The sequence below is a fragment of the Orbicella franksi genome, chromosome 4, assembly GCF_964199315.1.
Source record: "Orbicella franksi chromosome 4, jaOrbFran1.1, whole genome shotgun sequence".
NCBI lineage: Eukaryota > Metazoa > Cnidaria > Anthozoa > Scleractinia > Merulinidae > Orbicella > Orbicella franksi.
Window position 1 is genome coordinate 27,294,262 of NC_138148.1, and position 26,704 is coordinate 27,320,965.

Below are 26,704 nucleotides of genomic sequence, written 5' to 3' on the forward strand. Positions count from 1 at the left end.
AGGTTCGTAATGCTAGAGGTATACATCTCTGGTATCAGATTTTTAACAGCTAGATCGTTTGTGAGTAGACTACTTCTACTATGACACTTTGTCCCAAGAGACAGTGGCCAATCAGGTTATATAAATGCCGTTATTATGATTTGGTGGCTTTCGGGATTGAACGTATTGGATTATAAGGATAATGCCTTTCGGGGGTTTAATGGAGCCACGCCCTGATTGATCTTATCTGGTGGTTTAAGGTAAATCCAATTGTTTTCCAAGGCATCTGGTCTCGCAGACGTCACTGAGGTCGTAAGGTGGCGCTTATCCCCACTTCAGGGGAGGATACAGGAGTTTTTTAAGGGAGGTGGCTAGTATCTTGCAAAATCAAAGGGGCCAGCCTCTAAAATGTGGCGATTTAAGAACTGGAACCTAATTGAAAACTGTTACAACGTACTGGCAATTCCACAAAGTAGAAATAACAAGGAGGTATCTGTAAAGAGTGTTTGCCGTTATTTCTTCCATAATATTTACAACTTTTTTAATGTTTTGCTCCTCCAGAGGTGGGTAGGCATCCAATCCACAGCCCCCCCCCCCCCACCTCCGTTAGCCTTAGATTTGCCCCTACACTTCCCTTGGTGGGGAAAAGCGCTGCGTGAATACCTTTATGGAGACTCCAAGCGCCCTTGAAAACTAAATTCAAATTCCAGGAATTTTCAAATGAGAAGAACAAACCGTGTCGTGGATTGGGGGATACCAGTCGACACAAATAAACTACGTTTACTGATTGATCGATTGCTTTTCCGATCAAGTTTCATCGATTGGCCACTCCGGAGAAAAAGATAACAGCCGAGTGAATTACATCAAGGTGATGCAACTTCGCAGTTGGTAGGTTGGGCTCGGATAGCCTGTTGCAGGCTCTCGGTCAGTGGGGACGGTCGAAAATGAGGGCGGGCCACGAGCGGGGTCTGGTAAAGAAAAAGGAGAGGGAGCCCTGGGGTAAAGTGTAAGGATAACCTAAGGATTGACACGTGACCCTCTCTTGTGACTAGGTGTCCCATAAGGCTTTCTTCTGGTGCTGCTCTCGATCCAAGATTTTCATCCCGCTTCTTTCTCTACCGTTCGCCTCCAGGTGGTCTTTGGTCGTCCCCTTCTTCGTCTACCTTCAGCATCCAGGACATTGTTATGTTGCAGCCAGTAGTGTGGTCCTGCCGCAGTATCTGACCAATCATCTTCCATATTCTCCTCTTTATTTCTTTGCTCAGTGTTTTCATGTCAGCTCTTTTCAGAAGCTCTTGCTATGATCTTGCCATTTCACTGGTCACTTTGAGGCCTTACTGGACCTCCAGATTATAATAATAAACATAAACTATAGTTCGCTGTTAAATTATGGTTCATGTTAAAGGTTAGCAGATTTTCTTTACAATAATGTTTGGGCCATCCCAATAGAATCCATAAATTTTAATATCCCATAAAGAAGGCGACAGCTCTGAAGACGTAACAATGTTTCTTTATTTAGATTAGACTACAAAACAATCGTAATGTACACACGAACAATGATCCCATCGGGACAAGCACATTTCTTTTCTACGAGTATATCTTCGTCGAAATTCGTGAGCCCGCGGTTCTCACGAATGAGCCTGCTACAGATCGTGACGTATTCATACGGCACCATGATGACGTCCCAACTCTCGGGAATATTCGCGAGTGCTGTGCAACTTTTTGATTCGTCGATAGCATTTGGAAACTTCCTCGAGATTTGGCGAAAACAGCTCTTGTTGCCCCGGGTGCGTGACACTACTGAGGGAATTTCAAGTCATGCACACACTACTATCAGTTACTCGGTATTAAAATAGATGTTTTGTACAAGGAGACAGAAATAACATTTTTTGTGACAAGCGCTTCTGTTGTTTCCTTGAACACCAATTCGACATGTAGTGCATTGTGAAGATTTTGCGTTGCTTCACTGTTTCACCGCTTTCTTTTGGCACTGCGGCTATCATGGTCTCTATAAAAAATAAATAAATAAATAAATAAATAAATAAATAAATAAATAAATAAATAAATAAATAATAATACAAACGTTTTTATTGTATGAAAGAAACGATGGTACTAAGTTTGGTATTGTAAACATGGTTGCAACAGAAATCACTTTTCAAAATTCCCTGACTTTTCGTTGATAAGAAAAAAAAAAATCAAATTTCCCTGAACAAATAAATACCAAATGTCAGGTCTAGTAACGACTCGAAGCAAACACGTGCAGCTGACGCGAAGCGCGGGAAATTCTGTGCGAACGAGTCACGATTGAATTTGGTTTTACTTTTGATTGGATGAAAAAGTGGCGCGAGTTTTTAAGCCAATCGTGTGGCGTTAGGGATGCAAAACATTACTTTTCGACACTCAAATGAAAACCGCTTTAATGACAGCTGATCCAAAATGTGATACGCGTACCTTGATCTTGAAGGTTCGTCCAGCGGTCTCTTGCCTTTTTTAGCCTCTGTAAGAAACTTATCCAAACCAAAAGGATCTTCCTCTTCTTTCTCTCTTACAAACTTAACTGGCCCGTCACGCTGCTGAGTGCGATCTGTGCCCGCGAACCCCTTGTCCGGCTGAAACCTGTGAACAGAAAAGTGCTGTTTACACAACTGGAAAAGGTCTACGTGACCAAATAGTTCGTTACCGTTATTTGGTCGTCACGCATTCCTTCACGTGACCATCCAATTGACGGCCACTGTGAAGAAGCTTGTGGAAATCCAGTATAAAGTAGATGACTTTGGTTTACAACGACAAGAGTTTGCTTCCTCATCTTGTGAAACTCACCTGTTTGTCTGCACGAGGTTTTCCAAGTCATCACCGTACACGTCTCGATCAACATTCTTGCTAGGCCGGTAGATAGCATTTGCTGTGCTACCCTCTCGTCTCCAGGCCTTGTCGTACACATTATACACGTCATCATCTCCACCATAACCAGAGTCCAGGCCCTGACGGACGAGATACAGTCACATTAAAGAGAGGCAGAAGCGACACAGAGAAAATAAACTCAACAGTGGGTGGGTGGTGCATGGAGAAAACATGCGAGCAGCCTCGATGCAAATCTGAATGCGGTTTACCTTGCTTTGATTAAATAATCGTTGATCAAACATTGCTTCCTGAGACGGTGGGGCTGAGGCCAGGCCTAACGCAATCTGTTCACTAATGTCACGCTCCTTGTCACGTTGAAGTTTAGATCTGTTGAAAGTAGATGGTATCATTCAGTTTATGAAACTTGGACTGAAAATAACCAGGATTACAAAGTACATCTCGTGCTTCACCGTGCAAGTAACACACAAAACAATCTACACAAACAGACAAATTGGAAAGAGACCGTCACGCTAATGACGTGGTGTTACGTATGTCCTTGTGGCATTTCTGACTGGTTGAGAGTTACGTCATCAGTGATGATAATTTTTTTTTTCGGGAGGGAGGAGAAGGGGAGGGAGGGAGTTTCTTCTTGCCTAGACTGTTCACTTGGTCCTCACCCCCTACCCAGTCAAGTCCTCCGTTTTGCGTTGACGTCCATCTCTCTCGCGATTCTATGCGCGCGTTCAGCGATCGAATAAAACTACGAGAAAACAGAGGGCTGTGAACAGTCTATTCTTGCCGGGATGATGAATCTCAATTTTAGGAGTATAGTGTTTGGTTATATTTTCCCACTCTCTTATATCTGGTTTGTGTTGCTTGCCTGGTTTAGGTGTTCGGTTAGCTGGCGAACTGCGTATGGAGCAGCGAGTAGGAAAAGAAAAGAAAGGGGAGGTGTACTGTAAGTTGGAGAAACGTGCCTTTTTTTTTTTCAAAAACCCAGGCTCGCCTATTTCAGTTCAACTCGTCTTTTCCTAGTGCTAATCTCGTTCTCGTTGCTCCCAAACTAATCAAACACTTGGTATAAGCTATAGAAGAGCAAAATAGACGTTGAAGTATTAAGGTAAAGTGCTACCTTTTGTCTGGAGCAGCTTTTGAGATTCTTCTGTCTCGCTCCCTTTCCTTGTGCCGCTCATGACGCAGTTGGTCTCTCTCTTTTTCCTCCTCTGAACGGTCTGAGGGGCGGATTATCATAGAAACAAAACATCGTTAGAACAGGGGCAACGAGCAACACTAAAAGAAAAGTGCACGTAAAACAGGACAAACATAACTCATTTGTTTGAAGCACGATTAAACGAATTTAGAATGAGCGTGAATTTTGATTTCAATTTCATGACTTCTGAGTGAAGCTTAATGTTTTTCTGCTCTCCAGTTTTGATGCTGACTTATCTCAAACTCCACAAACCATTAGAAACGAAAGACACTTGTACACGATAGAAACTAAAACCTTGAGTTTAATCCTTGATGAGGGCTAATTGTTGATTAATAGTGCCACTGATTGAACAAAAATGTTCAGTTTTCTATGTCAAAGTGAAGAAACGACTAAATCCAGGGAGGAAGGGAAATCTAAAAAATGAAGACAAGAAGTTCAAATCTTCGAAGTTTGTAATCTGTGTAGTAAATCTTTTTTATGGCCCCTCTCGTTTAGCTATGTAAGGAATACAGGCAAGCAATGCGTGCAGATGGCTATTTGTATGTAACTGTATTGAGGGACCATGACACTGTCATATACCTCTTGCAGTACTCTATAGGTTACAAGTACCTGCTGCAGTTCTGATGCCAGCCCGTTCTTCTCGTGCTTTCTGTGCCAGCTCCACCAGCTTTTGCTCCTTCCTCTCCTTTTCTTTTTGCGCTACCTTCTTCTCTAGCTGAGCTCTCATTTCCACAGCTTCACGAGCCTAACGTAAGATAAAAAATATATCTTCATTGTTGCGTCAGTGTTACTTCTTTTTTCCTTGCAGGACAATCAAATTACCATGGAAACCTGTCTATGCACATGGCCACTGACAGACCCAGATAAATTGCGTAATATTAATGGATGGTTCCATACTAATGCTACGAAAGGTCTAATTCAAAATCCAACTCAACATTTATTCAATATTTCTTGTTCCAAGTAGAGACAAGTAGCTCAATTAATGCTGTAAACGTTGGCAAGAATCACTTTTTATCCTAAAATTAATTGTCAAGGTGATATAAAGCAAGCTGTTAAAATATTGATGAGCCTACATAGCCCCAACACCTTCTTTTGGGAAGGGAAGGGACAATAAAACCGTGAAAGCTGCATTGTTTTGCCTCAGAACTCGACAAAATGACCCAAGCCAGCTTCAGAATTCAGACTACAGTTAAAACTCTCCTTGCAGACACCTCTGAAACATGGACAGCTCACATGGTGCTAGCCTGCATCGCAGACGCTACCTACCGCAGGCTAACATGGTACCACAGGAAAAAAAAAAGATAAATCTATTCCTCTATAATACAGGCACCTCCATAATACAGACACTCAGCTCTGGCCTTACGCTGTCAGTGTTAAAGACATTCGACTGTAGTTGATCAGGAGATCAATCCCCTAATAACTACATGTATGCCACTGCTTTTGTGACTTAATTAATGAGGTACACAGTAGTTGGTTTGATAAGTTTTCAGAGACAAAACTGTAAAAATAGGGTCCATTAATGAACTAATAATGTGGTGCTATGAATGCAGTTGGTGTTAAAACAGAATAGGCCCTTTGCACGATCCAGTCACATGGTACAAAATCACACATGCTGGGATGCAGGTTGCACAGTGGGACTTTCAAAACAAAGGCAGGTCAAGGTGGACTGGTACGAGTTGCTTTGTTTTGGAAGTCCCAGTGTGCAACTTGCATCCCAGCATGTGTGATTTTGTACCAAGTGACTGGATTGTGCAAAGGGCCTATTCTACTGTATTCAAACACCAAAACCTCATTCATCAAGAGCAATAATGCTATCCAAGGCAGGAAAAAACAGGTCCGATTGCCCTGGGCAAGTAAATTTTGCTATTGGGCAAGTAAAGTAGAAGTACAGTGGCCCGGTGGGCAAGTGAAATTAACCTCAGTACACAGTGTAGTCTTGTTTGTCTGAATAAAAATGCCAACTTGATAAATGATAATTTCCAGTCAGAAGTTATTTCAGAACTTAAGACTGCAAGATTAGTTAACCATTAGGTTAGGATTAATTAGGAATCCAAGCATACTTTGTTCGCATTTGTCCACTGATTTCCATACTGGCCCATGTCGGCAAGTAATGTTTTAGTGGGGGCAAGCCCACTGGGCATGTGGTTTTCAATTGTTTTGTTCCTTCCCTGATTGCAATCTTCACTAACATAACAATCCATTAAAACTTTTAAGACTATTAAAATCAATGACAACACATTAGAAACTCTTTCTTCACCTTTCTATCTGCTATGTATAACGCTTCAGCCAGCTTGGCAAACTTGTCATTAATATGCGGATCTTGAAGGCCTCGCCCATCTGCTGCTAAACGTTTGTCCAAGGGAATTGTGTACCCCTGCAAACAACAACAAAATAATTTCCAGACAAATATCTTGTGGAATGAGAAACTGTTTAAGAAGTGAAGTCAGTTGGACCCCCCACCTCCCCACCCCACCAAGAAAAAAAAACATTTAGAAAAAAAAAAAAAATGAAAACAATAACTAAACTGAGCTGTGAGTGAGTTTTGCTCTATCAGTGATTATTACCTTTGCGTTCTTCCAGTTGGAAATACAGGGAGGGATTTTCCACTCTTGCTGCTCCTTAACAGTGACCTGAAAATGAGGGAAAACCTGTTTGTCAATACAAATGCAATTATTAAACAACATTTTTCTTGTGCAATTCGATGAGAACAGAAACAGCACACTTGAGCTGTTCACATAATGATGGTGTGAGAAAAGAGAACTTACTTCCTTTCCTTGCAGTGTTTTCAAAAAGAAATAGAAAGATTTTCTCCAGGTATTGATCAAATTATCATAAAACAAATCATTATAAAACAAACGTTTTTTAGACCACTCAAAAACTTGTGGAAACACTCGCATGCAGCTTGTGTTCCCAGACAGCATTTCTCATTTTCCCAAACGTCCACTCATGTTTCTGTATCTCTACAGAAGCATGGAAAATGTTTCATATTTCTAACTGATAATGCATACTGCACATATCCTGTGTCTGGACAAAAATATTTTAATGATTTGAAGTCGCAGGCTGGAAATAACAGACAGTCATCGTCAAGTGATGGCTTTGTTATTAGTCAGGATTAGTGAACTCCAGTGAATGAAGAAGGCACAAATAGTTTACTGCACATGTACAGTAGGTGGCAACACTGTCAGCTGCTGGTACAATTTGACACAGCTGTGTAATGTACATTGTACATGTGCATTTAACCAAAGTGGTGTTCTACTGCAGGTGATTTGCGTTTCTTTTTCATTCTTTTTTCAAAGCAAAACAACTCAAATTTGACATGAATGCAATTCATTAAGCTGTATATATGTTGTTTGTGGAAATGGTGATAAAACCTTCTTTTCTTATAAGAAACTTAGTGATGCACTGAAATGACTATGACTAATGCTTCTGTAATTCACTGTACTTGACCATACCTTTCTACTTGGTGAATGCATTACTGGAGCAGGAGGTGACGGTGGACCTCTGGGAATCTTTTTGTTTGTTCTAAAAAGTAGAAGATAATTTTATTAGCACACTACATTTAATTATGGACCATTTCCCATTTGACCGAAAATTAAAGCACAGTTTTTGTTAAATCTCAGTCTTACACCAGTTAGTATGAAACAAGAATTGTCTAGGTGGCAAAACTTCCCTTGTATGCCAGCAAATAATACATGTAGCTACATGTAATTCAGATGCAGTGTTTATGTCTAATTAACCCGCTGCCTACAGTGTAACTCATTTTATCAGTTGATATTATTTTGAGTGGGAGGGGGATTGCAAAAACTGAATAAAGTCTTGTTATGGCTAGTGAATCTGTCACTGGGTACTATTATGCAAGCTGTGTTAAGGACTATACGTCTTAAATTGTTACAATTTAGACATGATCTACATCACATGCTATAAACCATTCATTCATTCAATATTTTCTTGTGTGAAGTGACACAGCCAAAACTATGATATCTCTTAGAAATGATGTCTCTCTGCAGTTTTCAAAACCCCCTTTAACATTTGCACGCCCTGTATCATCCAAAAACGGGAACGTGCAAAGAAAGTTGTGTCCAAAAGCCCAGGGTTAATTGCAGTAGGACTAGTGGATGCAATCCTTCACTTGTCTAAAAGAACTTGGCCAATGTCCAGCCATCTTGACCTCATGCTTGGTCAATAACACATAAATCTGAAGAAATTTTCTCAATTTTTGCCCCCAAAAATCTTCACTTGCAAAAACTCACGGTAAAAACCACAAGCCTTGGGCTAGCTAACGGACACGACTTTCTTTGCATGTCTTGCTTGGATAAAACTAGCAGGTGTGTCCACTTTTCAGCTATGCTCAGACCATGTAGATACATGTACATGTAGACCTGCACATACGTATATACATTGTAGTCAACACACGGATGAAAATTGACACATATACCAATATTATCCAAGTTATCTGTACTTCAGTATTGCCAAGTGTCCTCCTAACAGATATAAAGTTTTTTTTTTTATTACACATATTTTTCAATTGTGAGTTTCATTAAAAAAACATAATTATTTCTTCCCTGTCAGGGGGAAACAGTTTCTTGAAAGCTTCCCCATCTATTAGACAGCTGTTTACTTGTTGTGAAAGATACGGTCTGTCTCCAAACAATTGTGCACAATTTTGAACCATATCTACATTTATAGAGGTTATCCTTAAGTTACAGTTGAAGGTGTGCATGGAAAAAGACCCTAAGTGACATCTGATAGACTGCAAGATTCTCCTAACAAAATGCATTCTATTTCCTTCTATGAAAAAAAAGAGAATTTGGCATGAGATCAGGAGTCACCTAGGGCTTTTTTCCACAAACCCCTTCAGTTGTATCTTCACCAACATACTTAAATCTTGGTGGCTCCATTGGATCTTTCTGCATTTCTACCATGCGAATGACCCTCTGTTTAGCACCTGAGTTAAAAGCCAATCCCTGCTGGGAGGGGGTGTATCTGATGTACTGTGCTGCCTGGGGTTTCTGTGCAACTTGGGTTGGCTGTGCAGCTGCTATTCTCGTAGTCACCTCTTTTTCCAGTGCTTCTCTAGTCTTTCTTGTTGTCTGCATAGAGACGGCAAAACAGGTCATTATGTAACAGAGGTGTTCTTAAACTACATGCATCTATAAAAATCAGACTATTGCATGTACATGTAGCATCAGTAAATTACTGAGAATTCCCTGACCAGTTTCTTTACAATTAATTAGAATAGTTTTTATCTAATATACTCATCCAAGATAGTGCCACATCTCTGTAAATCTATTTCATTAAATACAACAAACTTTGTTTAATTCACAAATTATGTTGTTTGCCCTCCTACAAGTTTGGCCTCTCACAAATATAGGAGAGGCAAATGGTACTTCAAAACCAGGGCTCTCGCAAAATTTTCGTTCGATTTCTCAGGTTTCAGTCTCATTTTTTAGCAGTTATGTGCGTCTCACAGCCTTGATTTTCTCACAAAGTTGTCACAGAGACCACGTCTTGATTTTTTGTTACTCTTGAAGCCCTGATTTGTTTGTTTCTAGAAAATGAAGTCTGAACCTCTTAGAGTCTTTAATCTTGCCCCCACATTAATAAAAGAAACTTTGAGATCTGTCTCCCCAGTTAAAAAATCAAAATGTCTCAGGCTTGCAAAGAAAAATGCTAGTCTCGCCTTCTCACAGTCTCGCATCCACCAGTCACCAGCCCTAAGTATGTTAACTTAAACTAATGCAAGAAAAGTAAAGTCCAAGTACATGTCACTGACACTGCTTCACAATTTTATTTTCAACCTCATGTTTTGCACAACACATCCTGGGACTGAACTCTGAAAAAGTTTGGAATGTTTGGAAATTGTCACAACATCTGTCATCAGAATCTCTGAACACTTACTTTGGGATAAACCTACCCAGGTTGACTTTGAAAACCTACAGTACATCATTATGTAGTACTTGGGGAAGCAAATCCCTTGAGTCTTTGACTATAAGCTTGGCACTAAACATGCAACTAAACTTTATTTTTATTTGCCATAAAAAAAGATACAAAGAAATCACAATTTTTAGTATACAAAAAATAGAGAAAAAATTGCGAGGGAACTTAAAAAAAACCACGGGCCTTGCAAACTTAGGTTCTCCCCAAGAAATATACAGTAAGATGACCAAAACTATACACTATCATAGTGAACAGGGATCCATATTGGTTTTTTCCCTGAGTCATCGGCTGGGCAAGTATGCCAGATGACATACTTGCCCTGGCAAAATTTTACTTGCCTGTTCAATAGGGAAGAATGGCAACATAGCAGCATGTAAACGGAAAGTTTACTTTTTTATTGTTTTCTCGTGACCAGTCTCCAAGTCTCCGTAGTTAAGGCTGTCGGCAGACACAGAAAATCCACTGCAGGTACAAATAAAAACCGAGGCTTCTTCGACTGCCATGAAGGCTGAAAGGAATGCTTTTGCTCTTTCTGCTCGTATTTGGCTTGCTATTTGAAGTGTTGACATTACTACTACATGTAAATGCCACACCCTGATCAAAACAGCCGATACGATTGCACAACTTATTTCCGAGGATGCAGGTGCAGTACAGAGCATCAGTGGGTGACAAAATGAAAATTGAGCCTGCAATAATTTCATTCATGGACAGGGCTCAAGACTAACGGTCGCCAACTAGCCACAGACTAGTAAAAATTCCTTTTTGGCTGGTGGTTTTTGCGCTTTACTAGCCATTTTGGCTAGTGAAAATGAAAATTTGCGAACACTGGAGGCCCAGAGGAAACCAATTAAAAGTTAATTTCAAATTTTTCACAAAACGAAATCGAGTCAAAGCGTGCAGAATTTAAAACATTGGCTGTAATGAATATCATTTATAATTTATTGGTGCAAACCAGACCTTTAAATTACTAAAATGCGAAAGAATGATTGACTTTTTTGTTTGTTTTTTTCCCTTACTAAAAAGTGACAAACGACAAATGAACTGCTTGCTGCTAATGGTAAGTCATGTGTGAAATCATGCAGAACTCTAGGGATCATGTTTGATGCACGTAGCATCTGGAGGTCACGTACACTTTCAAAAAATTAAAAAATTCGCAGTAGTTCGAAAATTTGAATGATGCCTATATAATATCGATGTCTATGTTTGCAACTTGTAAATAAAGTTAATGGAATGAATTGTTGTGTTCATGAGAAATCATGAATCAGCATTTTGAAAAGTTGCAAAGTTCTGTGGGAATTTCTCACGGAAGAAAAAACTTCGGTTTTCATTGTTAAGCGACGACTCTAATTATAACATCAATGCCTATGTTTGCAAATGTCTGCGTCTGGCTATTAAAAAATTTGTTTTGGCTAGTGAACCAAACCTGTCACTAGCCACTGGGCTAGCAAGCTGAAAAGTTAATTTTGAGCCCTGATGGAGAATACCACATTATCCAAGATGGCCAACCAAAATGATGACTTCATACAGTGTATTTTTGTGAAAGGAAGCTGTAAATCTTTCTCTGTTTTCTAAAAGTTCCAAATGGATGAAAAGTGGCCAGAATGTAGGGAATTCATAAGCAAATTTAAGAAATGACTTTTTTCTCTGATAGAGTCAAACTTAACTCGTCCAGCGCATGAGTATTGGTATTGTTTTCGTAGTCCAGGCTACGATCTTTTAGTCGTCAAGGACGACCGGACGACTGCAAATATGGATCCCTGAATGACGTATTGACAAGCCATATTTGTATGCTTAACAGAATTAGTCATTTGGCTGATAATAGATATTTTAAGTTTTTTCCTAAAGGATGCAATCTTGAGATGAAGAGCCAGTGATGTCAAGAGGAAGAGAGTTAAAATATTTTGGACTGTGAAATAGACAGTGAACTTCTTGAAAGTTCGGAGTTTTCACAAGTCTCGGTCAAGACAAGACGAGACGTTAAATTGACCATCAAATGTGAAAACAAAGTTTGTCTTGTCTGATCAGCTGCAGGTAAATCAAATCTGGCCAAAACTCAGAACAAACAAACAAACAAAAAACCATGCCGCTGGTGAAGGGCATGAGAAGATGCATGCATGCAAGCCAGGCCTTAATAGGGCTTGGCCTCTTGAACAAACCCAGTAGAACAGAAAATATGTTAAATGCAGTTTTGCACCCTGTAGAAATTGTATGTAATTCAGTTGCTCTACCTCTTCAATATCCTCTTCAGATGGTCTGTCTAAGTCTGGGTCACCTTCATCTTTTAAATGAACTGGAACTAGGTCCTGAAATCTTGAATGAACAACCTAAGGACACAAAGGTGAATTGTCACTGAACGCCTACTCAGCAAGACACTTATCTACTTGTATGATGGTGTGTTAAGTACATTTCTATTCTATTTTGCTGCACTCAGCCAAATAGAAAACATTTCTATTATAAGTAGAGGAGACAAGTAATACGACAAACAGTGGAGGGAGCCGCCAGCAATGATTGAGTTTATTTACAAGAATCTGAGACACGCTGAATACAGGTTACAAGCCAACGAATATAAGAAAATGTCACACGCTATTTTAAACAACGATATAAACAATAAGGAAAAAACAGTCTTGAGTAAACTGGTCGGCGTCAAGTGGTGTGATATTCACAAGGAGTGGTATATAAAGGCCTATACGTGGCTGTGTCTCACAAGGACTGGGAACTACCAAATTCACGAATTTGATTGGCTGAAATCGAAATTGAAAGCGGTCTTGATTTTTCCATCTAGACCGGTAATGTTTTGTGAAGAAAAAGTTGCCAATTAAAATGCAAAATCATTGACTATTTTCTTCTAACAACATTTATTTATAGAAGTGCCAAAAGGCCGATGAGAAAAAAAAGGTAAAGAGGACAAGCAAACTTTGGTAGGATTAAGTTCAGGTCATCGCTGTTCGTAAGCAAAATGCCAGCTAGTACAAACCAGTTACATTAACGAGTTAAGTTTTTCTTCTTTGCCATATAATAAACATGTTATTAACCGAGCTTAGTCAGTCTGTATGGAAGAATCTTGACCTTGGTTATGTGTACAGACCTGACTGGGTTCGGTATGTACTCACAACCTCGGTCAAGATTCTCCCATACAGACCTCCTGCTCGGTTAATAAGAGCTAAGTAATTTTGTTCTAAAACAAATTCTACATATTAATTAAGCAAGTACAGCTCTGTCTCTTTGGAACCACACATTTTCCTGGGGTTCGGGGTTGGAGTACATGTAGGCTCGATATCCAGCTGTTTGTGAGCCCGCGTTCCTTGCCCCACACCAAGGAGGATCAACAACTGGACTCCCAAAATGGCTGGAAATCGAGGCTAGGGTTGGGGATAAAATTACATATACATGTAAGTCAAAGTCTTGAAGACTAAGTATAGTGTAATCTCAAGCTATTTTATTGTGATATCCCCTGGTTGACAGTTGTTGTCAGACTACAGGGGTTGGGTTGCACTAGAGAGAGAACAAGTTAACCAAACATGGTTCTTGCGCCTAAAAAAAAATCAAGAAAAGTCAAATCCTCAGGCAGCTACAGCACCGATCAGAAGAAACCTAACAGGGAATGCTTGACAGAAAGAGTTCTGCTGCCTTTCCACACACATTCCAGTTCTTTATCCATTCCGTATCCGTTCCATATCCATTCCATATCCTTTCTGCTTACATGCACTAAGCAAGCTTCTTCTCTGCATCTTTACGTCCATTTTGTGTTCATTGCGGCCATTTTGTTAGCCCAAGTAATATCCAAATAAGGAAATGGATGGAAAAGGCTTGTTGGCAGTACTGCTCCCATCCTCCGGCCAAGTTTCTGCCACATTCGCCGAACAGTTTTTCGGTGATACTTCAATGTTAAATCTCACTTAAAGTATTCATGTAAACACAAGAGTTGAAAGTTCGTCTTTTGCTTACATTTCTTCATCGATGGCGTTGAAAGTGCTTGGCAAGCTGGTTACTTTATCCTTTCCTCGCACAATCACACACTGACTACCAGTCGCTTTGTATCATTTTAGAAAAAGACTCCCTCACTGGTCTTCAAGTTACAAAGCATCTTCTTCCTGAATTTTTCATGTAACTGGATTTTCACCACAAAAATGTAAGTTTATTGTTTGTATTCTTGCATAGGACGACAGTTTTAACCAAGTGTTGCTAATTCCTTGGAAGCATTCTTGTAAACGAGTTTTCAGAAACCTCGTTCTTCTGAACGAGTTCCGAGAATACTTACTGATGGAACACTAACAGAACTGGAACAGAACAGAACAGAATGGATAGAGAACAGATGTGGAACGGGTACAGAATGGATACAGAATGGATAAAGAATGGGAACAGGAACGCACATGGAATGGCAGCAGAACATGTCTGTCAAGCGTTCCCTATTAGGTTTCTTCTGATCAGTACTGTAGGTTTCTTCTGAGCGATACTGTATTTTTGATTCTGCCTTCCACCTACAGTGAAACACCCCTCTTATGCAGTGCACTGTTTTAATCCCCTTTACAAGATCATCAAGAGAAAGACAAATACAATATTCTAGTGCAACAATTGTTGAAAAACATGTACATTCTATATTATGTGTACATGTACATAACTAAGTACCATACATGTACTTAAGAAATGTGGATTGTGTGTGAACTGTGCAGCGTGTATATCATTCTTGTCCCCAGAGGCCATGCCACTTTCGGTCAGTACCAAGAATCACGACCTCTGGCCATGTCCAACACTGGAAGTACGCGATTCACATACTTCCCGTCACTCTGGGTATGCTCAGAATCAAGTCTGACAAATCTGATTGGTTCCAGTCTCATTCTATTGTGTTTGCAAAGCCAATCAGAACCGGAATCTCACTGGACCTATCCAGAGGTCGTGATTCTTGTTGCTGACCAAAAGGAGCGTGGCCTCTGGGGGCGAGAATGTGTGTATATACTTTCATATTAGGCTCATTAAGTAACATTCATACACAATTCGTACATCACATTCATACACAATTAATTAAAATCTTAAGAACAGTATTGATGGATGATTACCTTGTCCTTACGCTGACCCTGTTTGACCAGAGCATCATACTTCACTCTGCCTTGTGAATCCAGTTGCACTGGTAGTGCATTTGTACTTGACGCAGGCTGCGAAAAGAAAGCTTTGCATGTTAAATCCACACAAGAATTCCATTTAAAGAAAATGATCACAGGAAACATGTTTGTCTATATAACAAATCTTTACAGTAAAGGTGAATCTTTGCTGACGTCATTGCTTACATTTTTCCTCATTAGCATACGACTTGACTCATAGAAGCCGTGGCCGTATATATGAACTAAATGCAAAAGTTGAAAAAGTTGATTAAGTTGAGCAATTTGTGCAATTTTCAGTTCTTTGCAAGCAATATTGAAGGAAAAATCAGCCATCAAAAATTGCAAAATTGCTGTGTGGCAAAAAAGTTAATGAGCCATACATTTCTCTGTAAAATTTCAAGTTTTTAGAAGAGAATTTCTCCGAAACCATTCCGTGTATTGGGCTCCAATTTTTTTTTTGAGATAACTGAAACTGTTATGTCCTTTCAATATTCGGAGTTTTTCTTTTATTAGTGTCATCAGATGGTGATAAGCATATATTAATGAGGCAAAAAGTTAGACTACGAGTAGTCCCTCTTTCGCTTAGTCCGTCGAGTGTGACACGAAAGAAAACCGTGAGAAAAAAATGGCCACGCGAAATCCTGGAGGCGAGGAGCACACGAAAGGAGGGACTACCGCCTAAGCCCAAGAGTTTGAATTATGCGTTGGTCTCACAACGCAAAAATATGATTGGCTTATGTTAGGAGCGTTGACAACGTGTTGTCAACATTCGAGATACCTGTGACGTCTTGCAGGAATGTTTTGGAACCGGAGCAAATCGAAGCGGTACCAGAGCAAATCGAAGCGTTGGATTCGAGCTTCGCAAGCCGTGATGTTCTTGCGAATCTGCCAACAGGCTTTGGAAAGATTTAAATTTATCCAGTGTTTTGTTTGGCAAAGCTTTCTGCCTCCAACTCGACTGCGAGCGTGTTAGTGATTTCGCCGCTCAACAGCATCGTCTAAGTCAGCGACTATAAATTCACTGAGCTTGGCCTTTTTCTGCCATCCATTTGAAAGATTGAACCGGGCTCTTACTTGAAACCGAACATTCACCTGAAATTTTCCGCTGCTATCGGCAAACATTTCACCGCAGTTGGATGATCTCCTATGTATAATGTATAATGTATAATGTAAATAAATTCTCGGTCGAAACTCTGTTAAAATTTTCGCAATAACTTTTAGAGGCAGCGAAAATCGTTACAAGAGGCCTCTTTTGCTGTCTTCTTTTTAAAACTTCTTTGGCAGTTTCGCTGAATGAACACTGAACGAAGATATACTTCTCGCGGCATATGTTTTTGCCTGGCTACTTGAAGAGTAGAGTAGAGCAATTTTATTCAGATCTCCTGGGGCTATTGATAACAGGCGATAATAAGAGGACGTCAAGATGAGAAATCCTACACCGAAAAATCACTCGGCCGTGAAAGGGCAAACTCTTGGGCTTAGGAGGTAGTCCCTCCTTTCGCGCGCTCCTAGCCCCCAGGATTTCGCGTGGCCATTTTTTTCTCACGAATTTCTTTTGCGTCACGCACGACGGACTAAGCGAAAGAGGGACTACTCGTAGTCTAGCAAAAAGTGTTATTTTGAGATAATATAGTTGAACCTATGTACGATGAATACACCTCTGTCCAAAAGATGTCTGGTCTTAAACAGGGAGTAATGTATTTGGTTACCGTAAACACCGGTGTATAAGCCGCACTCGCAGATAAGCCACACCCTGAGTTTGGCAATTTAAATTTTGGAAAAAGAAATCTGGAAAGAAATTAAAATAAATCAACAGTGGAATCTTGAGAAAGATGTCTTGCATGTACATGCATTATTTCTTCAAGTTTCTTGAATGCGTCAACCCGCATATTAACTCACTAAAACAGAAAATACTAAAACTCTTACCTATTATTTCAGCACTGAGATAGAGTGAAAATACGATTTAGACATAAATCTGATCTTTCTTTAGTATTTTTAATCCAGTGTTTTTCATTCCTGCCCATTTCTCAGTAGAATTTACATACAACAACATGAATGTTTCGGTTAGTTCATTCGTAGTTTAGTAACCAGGCAGTAATGAAGAAACGGTCAGCAGTCATTGGTGGCACTGTAAACAACTTTGTGGTGGAATGGAGATTCCCTACTGAGTGACGTTCAGCTACTCAAGAAAGGCAACATTACAATGTAAACTGGTTAAAAGCTTTTGTGACAAAGAAGGTTTAATGGATGCTTAATTTGAAGAAAAACGGCTCTTTTAGGAGCCACCAAACTCTCAAAAGCAATGATCAATGTGTATTGTATCGGTTTATGAAGTTCTTATTATTTTGCTACACAGGTCTATACAGACTGTCAAATTTTCACTGAAAAGTGTTAATTTATGCAAATTTACGGCATGGTGTCCAGATGTTCTCGCAGATAAGCTGCACCCCCAATTTGATACGAAAATTTTGAGCAAAAAGCTGTGGCTTATACGCCAGTGTTTATGGTATGTAATACAAATTTTCCTCTGCCAAGCTATGTGCTATAATATTCCACAACCTACATGTATATTTTGTTTTGAAGTATTTTTCTCTAGGAAAAGCACTTCTCAAATGTGCATTGACTGTTGTCTGCCTTAGTTGAGTTAGAGAGGTGTCTGTCTTATATATATCTAGTTTACTGGTAATTAGTCAAATAACTGAAAAACAGCCAGGACCAATACCAGGTATCTGCCTTACAGAGGTGAACATAAAGAGAAAGTTGACTATGCTTGTATCTTGCAGTACTTAAAATGAATTTCACTAGGGTTACCATAATCAACCATATATGTGACTTTAGTTTTGAAGGAATCTGTACAGAGCATATACATGTAGGAGAATCTTTTGTTTACAATATTTGCCTCATTAGCATAAGTGATACAGTTTCTGATGGAGGCTCTACAAAAACATTAGTTCTGAATATTGAAAGTGCACAGCACAATAATAATTATTATTGTCTTAAGGAATTTGAGCCCGATGCATTGAATACTTTGTGTGGAAAGGGAATTTAGAATCTCAAAATTTCACAAAGAATGTATGAGCTCATAAGTGCTTTTTCCACCCAGAAATTTTCCTTTTTTTGAAAGCCAATTTCTCCTCGAATATTACACCCAAAGAGCCAAACATTTTACCAACTACTAAGTTTCACAAGCTCTTTAAATGTTTGTAGTCACTTCCTATCTAGAGTGACGCCTTCTCTGTGCAAAGTTGTATGTTAATGAGGAAAACTATCATCAAGGCATTTAGTTCCTTTAGACATATCAGTTAACTGACCTTTTTCTTACGTCCCATATCCAAAGGATATCTAAAAGAATCTTATTAAGGAAAGCTGATGGTACCAGCTTCAGTCTAATTTTGCAACTCAATATAATACAAAACACATACATTTGTATACTAGCCTTGCAAAGCAGGCACTTATTGTGGTAAAACCACTCAACCACGTTCTGTACTCTATATACTCAATTGCTACTTTCCTCTATGCGCGCTCTAATCAGAGTGTGTGAAGGCGTCATGTGTTTTCTTAACTCAGTAACTAAATTAAGAGGTTTATTCAATGAAAGGATACTGGGCCACGTGGATTTCAGGAAAAGCACCACCATCACCAAAATCCTGCAGATTGAATCAGAAAAAGAAATGATTCCAAATTTCACAACGATTTAAATATTGGTGTTAGTGTATCGCAATCTTTTCAATATCATGGTCAATCTGATTTTTGTTCTTTGGTAAAAGCCAACAAGAACACCATCATTCCAGTGCAAGGCAAAAGAGAGGGAGTTGGAAATGATACGACTGTGAATGTCATTCCACAGTAGAATTACAGGGGAGTTAGCCTGCATATACAGACATATTACCAGCTGTCAACTGCCGGAAATACGTCTGCATTCACAGGCTACAGGGGAGCAAATAGGCAGGTGTGAAAAGATTAAATTTCTTTGATGAAGGCTTTGAAGGTGCTACTTGTATGCAGATTAGCAGGTCTGAAAACTACTGATTATACGACAAAGATTATTCACATTCACATTCTTTTTTGAAACATTTTCTATTAAAAAACACTCATAAATGTTTGAGAAGCTATGGATTTTAAAAATCAAAAATATTAGCAATTACTCACGACGTATCACTTAATCAATTTTTAATGATTTGCGATACAATTTATTAATTTCCACCAATTGATATCAACTGTTAACGACTAAAAGTTTTAATTGATTGAACATGACGGGTATGTCCATATGGCAGTATGAGGCACTTGCCCCAACACAGACTTAAGCATGCAAAGATAATTTAAAGCTAAGACTGCTCACTGGCTATAGGAAATAACATCAGCAATCCGGCCCACATGAATGATTATCAAATGCGGAATGACATTGCCTTGGAATACTGCCCATACAATCTGGGATTACAACCATCTATACCTCACACTGAAGTGAAACCCATGCAGCACTTGTGCTTATCATCACCTCTACTTAAAACATCATCGAGTAAAAATAACAAATGCGAAAAGCGAAACCTCCGTGCTGAAGTAAATGCTTCATGCCATACACTACGCTTTTGATTAGAGGTAACTTTTCGTTCTTATACACTTGGATAATGCACAAAGTTAAATTAAATGACTGTATAGCACAGGTAGAATTAGCGTCTGACAACGAGAAATACAGCTACATTCAGTACATAGCTTTATATAAAACCAATGTAAACTTAATAAGCATGTTTCGCACTATTACATCCAATACATGGCTTTAAATTCATCTATGACTGTACAAACCTCCAGTTTCCTTGGAATCCAGCCATGTCGCTGTCCGTAAGGCGGAGGCTCTTTCTTAACAGCTGAAACCTTTAACTAAACAACAGATCGCCAGTATTAATCTTAAAAAATCTAAATATTGGGATCGATCAATGATGAAAGCCTCACGACGCTGATAAATTATCCAACATGGCCGACAAATGAAACACCACACACCAACCTCTTTGTAGGCTTTTTCTAAATCATCGTCTTCGTCCTTTTCACGATAAGGCACGTGTAATGGTGCCGGAAGAAGACTGAAATTGTTAAGAATGAATTGTGTTAGCAAAATCTAACGGACATATCTCTTAGATCGGAAAACGTCTGAGAAATCATACCTCGCCAAAGACATTTTCCTGCGTTCTCAAAACGTTCAACTCATTGCCATTCCCAGAGGTCCTCGCGTAGCGACAATCTGACTCGTTTCCAGGGTCCTCTAGAAAGAGTGAGGACCCTGGGAACGAGGTTGTTAACAGAGATTCCAGCAATTCCAGCAAGTGTTTACAAACTTCTCTAAGATATTTTTAATCAGATCATGTTTTTTTTCTTTACTGAATTTCGAGTGGCTCCTGTCCACCTTCATCATTCCTTGCGCTACAACCCCGCTTCCTGCCGTTTTATTGATTTTTTAATAAACGGTAAGTAAGCCCGAGGGAGCGGTTTCCTCTCCGGTAGAACTGTTCAAAGTTGAAAGCCATGACTCCTAGAAAAGCCTCTTGTGATAGTTGGTAACAGCGCGTTCGAGGATCTGGGAATCTCTGCTGGTGGATGTTGTGGTCCGTGGACTCAGCATGCTGTTTAATTGCTAATTCACTGTTGCTCGCGCGGCCTGGCCGCGCAGGCCGCTCCGAGAGCTCCACGAGCGCTTGCCTTCTCCGACTTACGCACTTACCATTGGCTTTCCCGGGGATTCATCTCCGGGAAATCTCCGAGGATTTGTTTTCAGGCGGAAAACACCCTACTAAATCCCTGGGGCATAGGGCGTAAAATTCACACCAAAATCTCCTCCCCCAGGGGTTAAGCTGAGGATAGAATACTGTGCCTTACGATCACCTCGTTATTTGTACGACCACTTTTTTGTCCTAGAGAAGGGGCCATATATATATTTTTTATGGGAAAACCCCCGTTACCGCGACTAGCTCGTTAATACGGCCAACGGCTGCCACATTCTGAAATTCCAACCTGTACAATCCATTAAAATTTTACATTACGTCACTCAGTTTCGACCAGACATGAAATTTAACCTAACCCTAGCCTGCGAACGGGCTTCCGGCGAGGACTGAAAAAAATATTGACGAGCGCTGAACTAACGAATTCGGAGAACGAAGCGCTAGGGGGCTAGCCTCATCCCGTTAATGCGGCCAAATTTTCATGGCCTCTTGGTCACCGTATTAACGGGGTTCCACTTTATTTACACTAAACAACAGACGACTTTATTAATTTTTTTTTTCGCTCTCTTCTTCTTCGAAATTGTCGGCAATTAAAAACTTTCTCTTTACTTGTACCACGTCTCACGGCCGCACGATTTGTACAACGGCACGATGAACACTGAAAACCTCCACAAAAGTCGCTCATCAACATGTTCATCCGGGATTTTGAAAGTGACTTACTGCTGACCAATGTCAAGTCAATCCTGCAGGTGTATCCTGAGGGTCTGGCGCGTTTGTTTCAAAAACGAAACATTGTCCCTACCCTACGGAAACAAATCTTTTAAAAAAATACACCATTTCCGCCGATGATAAGTGCATTAGGTGAATGCGCAATCACGGCAGCTCATTTTGTAGACGAATCCCTTCGACTCTGTGGATCGTTGGTCGGACCTTGGGCTTCTTAAATATCGCGCCCAATGTTCTTACTGGCCAAACGACTGCAGGACGAACGTGAAATTTCCGGAGGACGCGGCCCACGCGATCGGACGCACCCTTGACTTAAGGAAGGTCTGCAATCCCGGTGGCCTCTACTGTGGTTATCTGGGTTTGGTCTTGTTGCTATGGCACTTATCCAACATGCATATAACATCACACTACCGGGATAACAATTTGCTTTCATGGGTTATTTCCAGACAGACCTCAGGGTCACCTTAATAGCAACAAACTTGTTTATTTTCACAGTGTTGAAATCTCAAATTACAGAACTAATGTTCACGAATACACACTCTTCTCTACAGAAACTCCAGTCTGTAATGTCGGGACACACTAGGCGACCAGTTGCTACGACAGGTCTTTGTGACAAACTGCTTCATGTCTGTTGCTTTCAAAACTGAAGTCGATGCATGCTTTGACATGACACAGGGACAAGTTGCCGCTATAAGTCACTATGTATGACATCACAAAACCATTTGTCGTAAACGTGAACGGTGCTGGCGTCGTTCCGGTCTTGTGTCTGATTACCAATCTTACGTCGACCAGTGCCTTGTTGTGAAAAACACTATTTTTAAATCAAAAATGGATTATTACTCCAATCTTATCGACGAGGCTGGAAGCGATAACAAGTCTCTTTTTCGCACCATCGACCGCCTTCTCCACAGGAAGCCCGAGAAGTGTCTTCCGTCTTGTTCCTCGGCTACGGAACTTGCCAATAATTTTATCACTTTCTTCGAAAATAAAATTATCACTATAAGATGTAAACTCGAAGCTGACGAAATGCCTGATCTCTTCTGTACTTTGGACAAATTAACGCTCGACTGTCAGTTAAATGCCTTCTCACCTACTTCAATCGTTGAACTTTCGGAAGTTGCACGCACTGTTGTGTCTAAGTCTTGTAGCCTGGACCCTCTGCCTGCCGTCTTGTTAAAAGAAAATTTTGACATGCTTCTACCCACGCTTTGCAGGATTGTAAACTTGTCCCTGGAATCTGGATATGTGCCTCCTTCACTAAAAACCGCCGTCTTACTGCCACTACTCAAGAAACCATCCTTGGACCACGAAATCCTTAGTAATTATAGGCCTATCTCAAATCTCAAGGTCATTTCAAAAATCATCGAAAAAGTTGTTGCAGTACGTCTTCAGGACTACTTGGAATCCAACCAACTTAATGAACGGCTACAATCAGCCTACAAGCGATTTCATAGCTGTGAAACCGCTCTTGTACGTGTACACAATGATATTTTGCGTGCCATTGACGATCGTCACTGTGTTATACTCCTGCTGCTTGATCTATCTGCTGCTTTTGACACTGTTGATCACGACATTCTTCTAACAAGACTGAAATCCAAGTTTTCAATCTGTGGCACTGCCCTTGAATGGTTTCGTTCCTATCTTACAAACCGCACACAATTTACCTTAATCGATGGAAAAAAATCACAGTCTCGTGAGCTTAAATGTGGAGTCCCCCAAGGTTCGGTCCTAGGGCCTATCCTGTACTTACTTTATACTGCACCACTGGCTGACATTCTACGGTACCACGAAATGCAATTTCACTTCTACGCTGACGATACTCAGTTATATATCTCTTTTTCAACAAACAACGACGTCGAATTAACTAATGCAGTTGGAAAAATTGAGGAATGTTTGTCTGATCTTGACAAGTGGATGTCTCTTAAAGTGCACCTAACCCCCAAATTTTTTTTTCGCTAAAACAAATCTAGGCTTTATTTGAAGCATTTGGGCGAAGAAATTTTTGAATTTGGTTGAATCCTCGATTTTCTATGCCCTTTCAAAGTCGCGATTAAGTGTTTCACGACCGCGTTTTAGGGAGTCTGGGGCGGCGGTACCTGATGACGTCTACCCAGGAACCAAACACAATAGCGCCTCAGTCAAATCACTGTATTTGCTCGAGAAAATAGAATGCAAAACTAATCGTACCGATGTATTTTGGGACTAAAACGTCCAAGTTTTGTCTCAGAATCATTTCTTTTTCGTCACTGGAGTCAGAGTTAAGTTTCGATTCGGAAGGCTCCGAAATAAACTTCGATCGAGCACGTTCGACAACTCTGAACTCACTGCTTAGAGCTTTGAGAGCAATTTACAATATTTCAAGCGACGACGGGGAAGACGTCTTTGCGGACGAGCTGCTTGTATATTAGGAATGGAAAGCTAGATACGAAGTGGAGGAGCAGGCAAACGAACAGCAGGAAAGAAAACTCAAGGACTGCTTTGGATGGTAATTTCGTCAACTAAACATAAGATTCCCACGCGTGTTTATAGCCCGTTTACATTTGTCCTTACCGAGAATGTATTTTGTCAAGGTTCTGTTAAATCCAGTTTGTGTTTTACTTTCAGTTGAATGCTTCATGTTTATAAGAGCGACGTACGTGTTGCAGTTTTCGAGACTTGATGACCTCCAAAACATTGGCTTCGATCGATTGAAAATCGTATTGTTTGGAGCTGTATTTTTGAAGCTGCGGGAAGCAAGGCGGAAGGAAACATTTCATGCAATTACCGATTTCACATTGTCACACGTTTTAAGTCGTAACTCCAAATAACCAATGTAAATTGTTCTCAAAGTTTGCAGTGAAATTCGTCGGATAAGCGAAAAGGGTGTGTTCCCTAAGCGGTCCGCAGATAATGTTACGCGGTCATATTTTCGACGCTATTGCACAGAATCTTTGTCACACTGCTGATTTCCAAACCTTCGAAAAACTCTGTGAGTCTAACAATTTTGTTATCATGTAATTCTAGAGGATTAATCTTCGACTTTCATCTAAATCGAAAGAGAAATAAGTGTTGGTTAGCGGCGTACAGTTGCGATCTATTTACATATCAGTATAACGCTTCTTGATCATGACCGGATCACACAACTTTGCCGGTTATGTTATAAATACTGCGGGATTGGAAGATATAGGTTGTCGGTGGTATTTCTACAAATTGCTGGTTAGCTTTAAGCAGAAAATTTATGAAAATAGCGTTCGAAAGTCTGCGGAACAAATTCCAGTGAGAGTTCTTCAATGGTTCTCACAGATTCAGTTCGCTTGTTTCGGTTCGACAAAATCAACCATCGTTTACGTCTTTATTGCACCATTAGCCGATCATTGTCAGTAAATTGTACAGTATATCTTTCTTTAAATCTGGAATACTGCTGCAACAGCCGATAGCGCCTCTGGAAGGCGTTTCTGCGCACTTTTCGAATGTGTATTGCACCATCCTGAAGGAAATGAGAGGAAATGAGATATCCAACCTTCCTGGGTAGACGTCACAAGAGCCGCTGGACCCATTCTCCTCAAACTCGGTCGTGAAACAAAATGGCGGTGTTTTGGAGCTATTTTCGAGATTTCGTCGTGGCACAGAAAATCGAGGATTTAACGGAATCCAAATTTTTTTTCGCAGAACTATTTCAAATAATAAGTAGATTCGTTCTAGCGAAAAAAAATTTTGGGGGTTACGTGCACTTTAACAAGCTAAAACTGAATAAGGACAAGACGGAACTTCTTTATCTATACTCGAAACACAACCCGCAGCAGTCTCTACCACCAATCCGTTTTGGTCAAGACATAATTCAGCCATCTCAATTTGCTAGAAACATCGGTGTGATATTTGACAGTACCATGACTATGCTCCCGCATATCAGTTCTATTTGTAAATCAGCCTCTTATCATCTGCGCAACATCTCCCGGATAAGGAAATTCTTATCTAGGAAAACCACCGAGATCCTGGTCCATGCTTTTGTGTCTTCCAAACTCGACCACTGCAACTCTCTTTTGTACAATGTACCGAAGTGTGCTTTAAAAAAGCTCCAGTCTGTTCAGAACGCCGCTGCCCGACTTATCACCTGTTCCCGAAAGTACGACCACATCACTCCAATACTGAAAGAATTACACTGGCTTCCTATTTCTGAACGCATTAAATTCAAGATTATGTTACTTACCTTTAAGGCTCTTCATCAACAATCTCCTGTCTACATTCAAGATCTAGTAGCGTACTACCAACCTTCCAGAATCCTCCGATCATCACACTTATTACTTCTTAACCCCACGAATTTTCACCTGAAGACATATGGTTCTCGAGCTTTTGCTGTTTCCGCTCCTGAACTCTGGAACAGTCTACCTGTTTCTATCCGCTCATGTGACTAAGTTCTTTTAAATCTAAACTCAAAACTCATCTTTTTAAGAAAACTTATTATTCTTAGCGATTTTTACTTTCTATTACTTTCTTAAATGCACATTTTTAATTATTAAGATTAGTACAGATCATTTTGGCGAATTGTACAGCGCCTAGAGCAGGCATGGATAGGCGCTATATAAATATTTATTTATTATTATATTATTATCACGAATTCTTGTGAAAATCTTTGTTCCTGCAACAGACATCCCCTGGAGGGGGGGGGGGAAGGGGCACTCCCATATAAAAAGGACGGGGATGTTAGGGGTTAAAAACTAAAAACGAGGTTATGGTACTCCTCAGGGTGATAAGCCTAAAAAGGTCCACAGCAGAAGATAGTTTTGTTTTAGAATTGTCACCTCTTAGGGGTGAAAAACATTTCAAGACACGCCCAAAAAACAAGATCTTGGTACCTCTTAGGGGTTCTTTTCAAAATTTCAGACGAGCACTCCCGTCATCTTTTATGGGAGACCTCCCGGACTTTTTATCCACGGCAAGTTGCTCGAATCTCGGGTCAAACAATCCAACGTTCAGTCATCGAACCCCTATTCAATCAAACTCTACGATCACCGACGTTCGATTGACTTGAGCCGGGAATTCAAGTCTGGTTTCAACAGGTTTCCTCGCTATGTGTGGTCTTGAGAGACGGCCGCAACACGAGCACGTAGGCTAGAAACACAAGATTGATACAATTTCGTAGTATTATATTCTACGTCTTCTTGTCTTTTAAATTTCTTACAACAATCAGATCTATGTTTATATTGGAGCGTACAGGCCTGTGGGTGGGG

At 40.2% G+C, this 26,704-nt stretch overlaps 2 protein-coding genes across 2 annotated transcripts; one reads left to right on the forward strand and one right to left on the reverse strand.

Moving 5' to 3' along the window:
- Positions 1-1,469: 1,469 nt before the first annotated feature.
- Positions 1,470-20,860, reverse strand: LOC145485133 (SNW domain-containing protein 1-like). The gene is made up of 17 exons (XM_081463820.1): positions 20,220-20,860; positions 20,063-20,138; positions 19,864-19,938; positions 18,667-18,710; positions 18,375-18,405; positions 15,022-15,117; positions 12,196-12,291; positions 8,909-9,120; positions 7,483-7,552; positions 6,595-6,660; positions 6,288-6,404; positions 4,640-4,775; positions 3,953-4,052; positions 3,090-3,207; positions 2,800-2,960; positions 2,431-2,595; positions 1,470-1,987 (listed from the first exon to the last, which is right to left on the reverse strand). The coding sequence occupies exons 1-17, from the start codon at positions 20,231-20,233 to the stop codon at positions 1,951-1,953; spliced, it is 1,614 nt and encodes a 537-aa protein (XP_081319946.1). The 5' UTR covers positions 20,234-20,860; the 3' UTR covers positions 1,470-1,950.
- A 2,067-nt stretch (positions 20,861-22,927) lies between these two features.
- Positions 22,928-26,702, forward strand: LOC145485196 (uncharacterized). Its single transcript, XM_081463899.1, has one exon. The coding sequence runs from the start codon at positions 25,061-25,063 to the stop codon at positions 25,886-25,888; it is 828 nt and encodes a 275-aa protein (XP_081320025.1). The 5' UTR covers positions 22,928-25,060; the 3' UTR covers positions 25,889-26,702.
- The last annotated feature ends 2 nt before the right edge of the window (positions 26,703-26,704 follow it).

Coding starts and splice junctions, on each gene's coding strand:
- LOC145485133 (XM_081463820.1), bottom strand. Junction 6,405..6,594: donor CCAACTGGAAGAACGCAAAG/GTAATAATCACT, acceptor TGTTGTTTGCAG/GGGTACACAATTCCCTTGGA. Junction 2,961..3,089: donor GATTATTTAATCAAAGCAAG/GTAAACCGCATT, acceptor CTCGTCCGTCAG/GGCCTGGACTCTGGTTATGG.
- LOC145485196 (XM_081463899.1), top strand. CDS start 25,061: ATGGCGGTGTTTTGGAGCTATTTTCGAGATTTCGTCGTGGCACAGAAA.